Source organism: Tachysurus vachellii, chromosome 23, assembly GCF_030014155.1.
Source record: "Tachysurus vachellii isolate PV-2020 chromosome 23, HZAU_Pvac_v1, whole genome shotgun sequence".
NCBI lineage: Eukaryota > Metazoa > Chordata > Actinopteri > Siluriformes > Bagridae > Tachysurus > Tachysurus vachellii.
The window spans coordinates 15,645,405-15,655,404 of NC_083482.1; the positions used below are offsets into that span (position 1 = coordinate 15,645,405).

At 41.3% G+C, this 10,000-nt stretch overlaps 1 protein-coding gene across 2 annotated transcripts in view; it reads right to left on the minus strand.

Moving 5' to 3' along the window:
* Positions 1 to 3,885: 3,885 nt before the first annotated feature.
* Positions 3,886 to 10,000, minus strand: part of nap1l4b (nucleosome assembly protein 1-like 4b) — a 14,199-nt gene continuing 8,084 nt past the window's right edge. The window contains exons 9-15 of one of the 2 annotated variants that reach the window (XM_060859251.1): positions 9,890 to 10,000; positions 9,761 to 9,780; positions 8,536 to 8,655; positions 8,406 to 8,441; positions 8,258 to 8,305; positions 6,725 to 6,757; positions 3,886 to 4,647 (exon numbers count right to left, since the gene is read on the minus strand). The exon at positions 9,890 to 10,000 is cut by the window's right edge and continues 35 nt beyond it. In XM_060859251.1, the coding sequence (XP_060715234.1) occupies positions 6,752 to 6,757; positions 8,258 to 8,305; positions 8,406 to 8,441; positions 8,536 to 8,655; positions 9,761 to 9,780; positions 9,890 to 10,000 (341 nt within the window). In that variant the 3' untranslated portion in view covers positions 3,886 to 4,647; positions 6,725 to 6,751. The remainder of the gene's footprint in view (positions 4,648 to 6,724; positions 6,758 to 8,257; positions 8,306 to 8,405; positions 8,442 to 8,535; positions 8,656 to 9,760; positions 9,781 to 9,889) is intronic. The other variant, XM_060859250.1, reaches the window with a different exon arrangement.

Here is a 10,000-nt window from a genome sequence, read left to right on the forward strand (position 1 = left end):
AGGGAGCGGGTGTTTACTATTTCTCTGAAACAGTAAACGTGTTGATAGACATAAAATGACTGAAGATTAATGAAGGAGAAGGAGTGTAGGTGTGGGATGGCTCAGGGATGTAAAAAAAACATGATAAAGATGAAGACAGGACTGAGAACTCACTTTGTTAATTTGTGGTTTAGCAAATGTTAATCTTAAAAAGTTTAATAAACAATGAAATCTGGGAATAGTAAATGGAAATAAAGCTACATGACGTGACAAAATAAAAGTAAACAATCCTATGCGGATCGTCTTCCACTGTGCTTATAACACAACAATCCAGAGTTTATACAGTTACATTTTACTATCTGTAAAATGATGTTTTATTTACAAGCAGAATTTACGATTTTGTATTTCAAACGTTAATACAGACATAAAACATATTGCTAGAGTAATATTATTGAAGAAGCAGGGCTAGAGACCTGGGGATGGAGGTGTGAAAAACTGAAATGACTGAAAAACACGATCTGTAAATTCCTAAAAAGAGACACAAAGCACTCTCACTCACTCATTTTCTACCGCTTATCTGAACTACCTCGGGTCACGGGGAGCCTGTGCCTATCTCATGCGTCATCGGGCATCAGGGCAGGATACACCCTGGACGGAGTGCCAACCCATCACAGGGCACACACACACAAACACTCTCATTCACTCACGCAATCACACACTACGGACAATTTTCCAGAGATGCCAATCAACCTACCATGCATGTCTTTGGACCGGGGGAGGAAACCGGAGTACCCGGAGGAAACCCCCGAGGCACGGGGAGAACATGCAAACTCCACACACACAAGGCGGAGGCGGGAATCGAACCCCCAACCCTGGAGGTGTGAGGTGAACGTGCTAACCACTAAGCCGCCGTGCCCCCCAAATTCTAATCTTTGAAGTGAAATATATATTAAAGCAGCTAGTTTACTCTTCACTCATTAAAATAATCTGTCTAATTTTAAATCTAGACTGACGATGCTGACCTTTTTAAGCCGCAGTCACGTCTATGAGTAGGAGCGAACTCTACTGAACAGCGATGAGTCATTTGCAATTGATTCGGCTCATTTAAATCATTACCGATACATTTTAAAATGCAAATTGTGAAACAACTTGGTTCTTTAGACTTGACTTTTTCTATTTTTTTAAAAATAGGATTATTATTTTGAGTTATTAGTTACAATAACTATCTTGTATTTTGTTATTTGTGACAGGATTCCACTGCTGACTCTTAAACTGAGAGAATTTAATCGTTTGACATTTTGAGTGTGAAAACAATGGACAATAGACATACTGACCTTTTGGGTTTGACGACAAAAGTCGAAATGATAATATATTAAGTTATTAAGTCAAAATAACAACATGGCATCTTTCAGAATTTGCAGATTCTGTGACCATCTTGCTGTAAATTCTTCTCTACAATGTTGTGTGTATTTAGTTTTTCTGCTCCAGTGGTGTGTGTTTTGGTGTCTCTCTGACGGGTTTGTGTTCCACTATGTGCTTTATAAAAGTGTGTGTTCCAGTCTCTTAAGCAACTGTGTGTGGAAGGTGTGTTTCAGTTTCTGTGTTGTGGTGTTTATAGGTCTCTACAGTGGGCATATGGTGTCTGTTGTCTCCTTGTGATAATGTTCAGGTTTCTTTTAGACGATGTGTCTTCTGGTCTCTGCAACGTTTTATTTAAACTCAAAATTTGCGCATTGTGTTGGTTTATGGGTTCTGGTCCCTCCGCAATGGTGTGTTCAGTTCTCTTTGTGATGGTGTTTGGGTTCTGGTCTCTGCAATGGTGTGTTCAGTTCTCTTTGGGATGGTGTGTGGGTTCTGGTCTCTTGGTAAGTGTGTGTTCAGTTCCCATTGTGTTGGTTTATGTGTTCTGGTCTCTCCGTAATGGTGTGTGTGTTCAGTTTCCATTGTGTTGGTTTATGTGTTCTGGTCTCTCTGCAATGGTGTGTTCAGTTCTCTTTGTGATGGTGTATGGGTTCTGGTCACTCTACAATAATGTGTTCAGTTCTCTCTGTGATGGTGTATGGGTTCAGTTCTCTCTGTGATGGTGTATGGGTTCAGTTCTCTCTGTGATGGTGTATGTGTTCAGTTCTCTCTGTGATGGTGTGTGGGTTCTGGTCTCTTTGTGGTGGTGTATGGGTTCGGTTCTCTTTGTGGTGGTGTATGGGTTCTGGTCGCTCTACAATAATGTGTTCAGTTCTCTCTGTGATGGTGTATGGGTTCAGTTCTCTTTGTGGTGGTGTATGGGTTCAGTTCTCTATGTGAGGGTGTATGGGTTCAGTTCTCTTTGGGATGGTGCGTGGGTTCTGGTCTTTTGGTAAGTGTGTGTTCAGTTCCCATTGTGTTGGTTTATGTGTTCTGGTCTCTCCGCAATGGTGTGTTCAGTTCTCTTTGTGATGGTGTATGGGTTCTGGTCTCTCCAAAATGATGTGTTCAGTTCTCTCTGTGATGGTGTATGGGTTCAGTTCTCTCTGTGATGGTGTATGGGTTCAGTTCTCTCTGTGATGGTGTATGGGTTCAGTTCTCTCTGTGATGGTGTATGGGTTCAGTTCTCTCTGTGATGGTGTATGTGTTCAGTTCTCTCTGTGATGGTGTATGGGTTCAGTTCTCTCTGTGATGGTGTATGGGTTCTGGTCGCTCTACAATAATGTGTTCAGTTCTCTCTGTGATGGTGTATGGGTTCGGTTCTCTTTGTGGTGGTGTATGGGTTCTGGTCGCTCTACAATAATGTGTTCAGTTCTCTCTGTGATGGTGTGTGGGTTCTGGTCTCTTTGTGGTGGTGTATGGGTTCTGGTCGCTCTACAATAATGTGTTCAGTTCTCTCTGTGATGGTGTATGGGTTCAGTTCTCTTTGTGATGGTGTATGGGTTCTGGTCACTCTACAATAATGTGTTCAGTTCTCACTGTGATGGTGTATGGGTTCAGTTCTCTCTGTGATGGTGTATGGGTTCAGTTCTCTCTGTGATGGTGTATGGGTTCAGTTCTCTCTGTGATGGTGTATGGGTTCAGTTCTCTCTGTGATGGTGTGTGGGTTCTGGTCTCTTTGTGGTGGTGTATGGGTTCTGGTCGCTCTACAATAATGTGTTCAGTTCTCTCTGTGATGGTGTATGGGTTCAGTTCTCTTTGTGATGGTGTATGGGTTCTGGTCACTCTACAATAATGTGTTCAGTTCTCACTGTGATGGTGTATGGGTTCAGTTCTCTCTGTGATGGTGTATGGGTTCAGTTCTCTCTGTGATGGTGTATGGGTTCAGTTCTCTCTGTGATGGTGTATGGGTTCAGTTCTCTCTGTGATGGTGTATGGGTTCAGTTCTCTCTGTGATGGTGTATGGGTTCAGTTCTCTCTGTGATGGTGTATGGGTTCAGTTCTCTCTGTGATGGTGTATGGGTTCAGTTCTCTCTGTGATGGTGTATGTGTTCAGTTCTCTCTGTGATGGTGTATGGGTTCAGTTCTCTCTGTGATGGTGTATGTGTTCAGTTCTCTCTGTGATGGTGTATGGGTTCTGAAATGTGTATGTGGTGTTCTAGTTTCTGGGTCACAGTGTATAAAGGTCTCTACAGCTGCTATATGGTGAGTGTTGAAATCTCTAAGAGTAATGTTCTGGTCTCTCTCCAACAGTGTGTTGCATTTAAGCATATATACAATTTCTACATATACAAATGTACAAATATATTTATATACAAACATGCACTCTAAGTTCCTGTCAATAACCAACTTTTATTCATTTTAAACTGTCTGCACTCGTTTTGTTTTTGTCTGATTATGTCGCCCTCTGCTGGTTATGAACTGCTCATCCGACGAACAGCACATAGTCAATATCAGCATCAGCCAAAGTCATTTTTTTCTAACAATGAATCAAGAAACAATAGATTTTTTTGGCAATATTGATATTTAATTCTTTAGTAAGCGCTCGGGGCAGAAAAGCAACAACATCGTCGTTAAAGGTAGGGACAAAGGACAGAGAAAGCTCTTCCACTCTCTGAAATCCAGCTGGGAGACAGGAACCATGTGTATTTTAACACCATTAAAAAAAAACAATGTTTATATAAATAACTTCAGAGTAATTTGAAATAAATCTAAAAAAATGTTTGAGAGATAATAATAATGAGAAGAACCTAAGACAAACGAAAGAAAACGAAAAGAAAAGAACGAAACGGGTTCGGTTTCTTATCGGTTTCACAACGGAGCGTGTGCATGTTTTCTCAGCATAAAAAAAAAACCCTGAGTAAACTATCAAGTCAAAAAGGTTAAATCTATTAACTTTGGAATTAATGCCACTCCAACTTTCCAAATACGAGGGAGAACGTGTGTATGGATTAAGAACGAAAACAAAAACAAAAATTGTAAGGATTTTAGAACAAAAATGAATTGGCAGTTTGCTCAGAATGTAATAATCCACAGTTATGAACAAAATTTTGTTGTTTTATTCTACCAAATTTTTTGGTATCGGGTTTTTTGAAAAACAAAACAAAAAAAACAAAAACAAAAACAAACATGCACAATGTTAATCTGTTGACGTTTGCAGGTTGGTTAGGATGACCGTTGTGCCGAGTTCGGGGCAGGAAACGGACTCACAGCAGTGGCGCTAGTCTGTTACTGTTGCTTGCACTCTGAAGGTTGAGTTTCTCTGCTCTGAACAAAGGGAAAAACACAACAATTCGTTAAATTAAACCAGTTTGGAAACAGACACATTTGTATTAAACAAATAAAAATAAGCACAGGAGATGAAATATAAGCACTAAACCTTGCTGTATCTACGACGATCTCGTTTTTCCTACATATTGGATATCATGACGTTTTTATTTATTATATTTAAGATAGTTTTTCAGTTTTCTTCGGTAGCTCTATTGTTTTTTTCTCCTTGTTCCTGGAGGGTCGGCCTTGCCTTTGTTACACGGATTAAACATTCAATTATACTAATTAACCTTAATTATCTCGGGCAGTAACATAATTGTGCAGCTGGAAGAGAATCCAAACTGCTTTCTCTATTTTTGTGTCATAGCTGAATAGAACCAGCAGGGGGCAGAAGAACTAGCGGAATGGAAAGATACGTGGGTTTGCTGTAAAAGTCAGAGCCTTAACCACTTGGGCCACAACTGCCCTGTTATTTTATTACAAAAAAATGAATTAAAACGTCTTTAACCTGCACACAGCCCTGGATCCATGTCTAACGCTAAACGGCAAAGAGGATAATAAAACATCGGCTTCTCCTAAAGCCCTCGAGCTAGAGTTGAGGGTTTCGGAAATTATTACATATCCGAGTTCATTCATTCATCTTCTACCGCTTATCCGAACTACCTCGGGTCACGTCATCGGGCATCAAGGCAGGATACACCCTGGACGGAGTGCCAGCCCATCGCAGGGCACACACACACACTCTCATTCACTCACGCAATCACACACTACAGACAATTTTCCAGAGATGCCAATCAACCTACCATGCATGTCTTTGGACCGGGGGAGGAAACCGGAGTACCCGGAGGAAACCCCCGAGGCACGGGGAGAACATGCAAATTCCACACACACAAGGCGGAGGCGGGAATCGAACCCCAACCCTGGAGGTGTGAGTCGAACGTGTTAACCACTAAGCCACCGTGCCCCCCCCCACATATCCGAGTTAATAAGGTTCATGTTTATAATGTAAACAATCTGTATGGTCATTAGTGTAGCTTTAACCAGCTCGTTGTGTACTACAAATACACCTACAGTCTGATTTAAGAGTAAAAACGGTGGTGTAATATTTACAGGTGAAGGTTCATAAGGCCACATAGACATGATGTCATCTGCTGAACACGAGGGTTGTCGAAACCTGACTGAAATTTCATAGATGTCATATGAACATGTTCTGCACACGAGATCAAAGCAGTTCCCAAAGCATTAAGCTCCAGAGAGGCATGAACACAAAGGCCTTGGCCTGATCCGATGAACACCTTTCGGCTTCCTTCAGATTCAATCGATATATTTGAGAAGATGAAAGAGATGAATCAAGTCCGCAATCACAACAAGTCTAGATTTTTTTTTTTTTTTTAGCAGAAATGAAAAAGTCTCTCAAGCAACTCGGTCAGGACAAGGCCTTTAATTAGAGATGAAAAGAAAGGGAGATCAGTTCAGGATGCAGTATTCCTGAGTTTAGAACATAGAACACAGGCTCGAGTTTAGAACATAGAACACAGGCCCGAGTTTAGAGCATAGAACACAGAACACAGCATCTATAAAAAAAAAAAAACCCTGAAACCCAAAATAGACAGGTTTGTTTCACTTCCTTTAGCAGAGTCAATTCAGAGTCGACTCACTTGCGCGCTTTGTGGCAGACGGATCCTGCCGAGCTCACATGCGCACGCTCACGCACACTCGCACGCGCACACTCGCACGCGCACACTCGCACGCGCACACTCGCACGCGCACACTCGCACTCACACGCACACTCACACGCACACTCACACTCACACGCACACTCACACGCACACTCACACGCACACTCACACGCACACTCACACGCACTCAAAACTGCACAAAACTTACACTGAAGCACTAATCGGATCCTGAACTACATTTAAGTGTATGACGTGTAACATGTAGAAAATAAAGCGTGGTGGTGGTAGTTTACGCCATGACAAACGTGATTAAGGACTGAAGAATAAAAATGAAATGAGGCGAGACAAAAACAAGGACCACAGTAGTGTGAGAGCTCATGACATTTCTAACTTACCTAGAAATGCATGAAGTGACAAATGACTTATGCCTATAAGTGGAGGGGTGGAAAAGCAGAACAACCACAATGACAGTTAAACTCAAACGTTTGGAACAAACAAAATGGATGTAAATAGTTAAAACAGAGGAGAACTGATTAAAAGGCAGCAGAACAAATCTGATTAAAACTTGATTAGAATTTTAAAGTCCCAGAAATCTTTAAGAGTTGACTTGCATTAAGGATGCAGTGATACCGTTTTCGCTCTGTATCAGTACCTGTTTTTAGTTACTCATCAATACCGATCAGGGCATCACGGGGCATTTAAATTATCTTTGTTTAAACGCAGGCTGTGAAAGGTGCAGAGCTAGCTGAATTTAAACTAGGCGTCTTAGCTAGCTACGTTAGTAACATTAGCTTGAATATGATCGTCATGGAGAAAACGCCACTCCCATTTGTTGTCATGGGCCAATAGCAGATAATCATCAAGAACAACATACAGGAGAGCAAATAAGTCCTGTTTTTCTTTTGCCCCTTTTCCACCGAGGCAGTTTGAGTGCTGGTTCGGAGCCTAATTTAGAACCAGTTCTTTCTTTTTCGACAGCCAAAGCACCGGCTCTGAACCAGGAAAAGTGGTTCTTAAGTAGCACCAAAACGTTGCTGGTCTAGACTTAAGAACCGCTTGCGTTAGGGGCTGTGGGCGGGGCTGTGGGCGGGGCTACTGTTAGCGCATTTGATAATGTACCTTAAGTATACTAATGTTTAATACACTTTTACTTTACCGCGATATGATACATTATCAGCACACATGATAGTAAGTAGCTACAAGCTAAGGCTAACTTTTTTCTGTGTTAATGATAAAATAACGTTATGTACTTTCTCCATCACAACCTCCGTTTATACAGATTACATGGAGCTGCACGTACACGTTGGATTCGCCGCGTTTGGGTGTTAATGTAGGTTCACAAAGCCATGAGCATTAACAGTAAAGCAACATCCTCCATTGTTGATGATGTGTTTGTGTTTGTCGCTGCTGCGCTAACGTTGCTGTGTAACGTGACACGTATACAGTGACGTCAGACTCGGCTCTGTGATGCTCTCTAAGACAAACCGGTTTGCCAGTGGAACCAACTTTGAACCAGCACCAGCACTAGCTCTGAACCAGCACCCGGTTCTTTCTGGTGAAAAAGGGGCATTAGATTTGGGTTTAGTAATACATACTTAATCAGCATTTGCTGTAAACAACACATTTCTCATGCTGATTTTTATATGTTTAGAATCAGGTGACTTGTAACGTCCGGAGATGCTGTAGTTCCACCTCTAGGTGATTTATTCGTGAAATACTTTCTGATCAGTTCAGTACCAATGCATACGGTCCCTAACATTCAAGCTTCACCTTCACCATAAGCTTTTGCTAGCGCTCAGCGATCCTGCCTCAACAACGTCTTCTGTGATTTACATAAAGCTGAAGTTTGGGATTTTACATTCATGTGTTACATATTCTGGGACTTTAAAGTTAAAAACAACAACAACAACAACAACAACACTACTGACCTTTGTATCTCCCTCCTCCTCATCTTCTTCCATATCATCCTCCTGATCCTATTTCACACAAACACGACGAGACACGTCTCAATCCACCGCAAAAAAACGACCAAAAAAACAAAAGTACGTTAAATAACGTGTAAAATAATCGGCTTACCTCTTCTTCACCTTCGTCGAGCTCCTCTTCTTCAAACTGGGGTAACGCAATTGCACAAACAGACAAATGAACATGAGAACTGTTAAAGGGAACCTTGAAAAAATCTGAATAAAGTGGATGTTTCACGTACGCTCTCGTCGTCCTCCAGCGCCTCTCCGGTGAAGTACAGCACAGCTCTGGGGACTATTCTCTCTCTGAAGAAATGGCCGATTTCAAAATCTGTGGCTAGAGTAATTTCAGAGTCCTCATCCTGTTAGCACATAAAACATCCGTGATGATAAATAACAAACACGCCTCGGTACACCAGACAAAACTCGAAAACCTGAGGTTTAAGTGTTAAACGGATTAAAAGAGACAGAGAATAAAATCTCTACGCTAAATCCGCTAAAGTAAAGGAGCCTGTATATTTCCTTAATGATAATAATGAACAGAATGTTAAGAAAATACATTTCCTTCAAATTCTTTTTTATTTATGTGTTTGTTTCAAACAGGCGTCACAAATCTGTACCCGGTATAAAACTGGCATAGAAACGTCTACCACGTACGACGCATCGGTACTGAATTTATTACCAGCGATCCGTATAGACGACGAAGCATTTATTAATGATTAATGAACTATTAATTAGATACAAGAAGAAAGAAAAAAAACTGTCTGGGAAAAAAATTGTACTACTTAGAATACATTAGCATGAATATACTACTTAGCATACGCTGTAAATTAGCATATTTATGTATATTCATGGAAATGAATGATAAAAGATTTATTTCTTTGGTCGTTAAAATAAATAAATAAATCAGATATAAATAATTTTTTACACTCGAGATTTTTTTTTTTTTTTTTACATGTTTAACGGTTCTTTAAAATGCTGCCTGGGTCGTCGTTATTTAAGGCGTCACTCACACTCACACTCTCACTCATTTTCTACCGCTTATCCGAACTACCTCGGGTCACGGGGAGCCTGTGTCTATCTCAGGTGTCATCAGGCATCAAGGCAGGATACACCCTGGACGGAGTGCCAACCCATCACAGGGCACACACACACACACTCATTCACTCACACAATCACACACTAGGGACAATTTTCCAGAGATGCCAATCAACCTACCATGCATGTCTTTGGACCGGGGGAGGAAACCGGAGTACCCGGAGGAAACCCCCGAGGCACAGGGAGAACATGCAAACTCCACACACACAAGGCGGAGGTGGGAATCGAACCCCCAACCCTGGAGGTGTGAGGCGAACGTGCTAACTACTAAGTCACCGTGCCCCCCGCGTCATTCACAATATAAGGAAAAAAAAAATACCCAGTGAAATTGCTAACAGGTCCAGAATACAGAATAAAGTAAATACTCACTAATTCACTATCTGGGGAAACTGTAAAGAAAGAAAAAGGACTGGTGAAAGTGATCAATTAATGACTGTACAATGCACGATGCTTATAATCTCTAAGCTGTGATTTCTGTTCGAATACGAAAGATTTTACCTTTAATTGGGTTAAAAAAGTTAAAAAAGGAGTCGGTGGGCACTTGTTTAGTGACCGTCCTCACGATACCCCTGCCCTTGTGCTTCTGTTTCTTCTTGATGGTTTTGACGG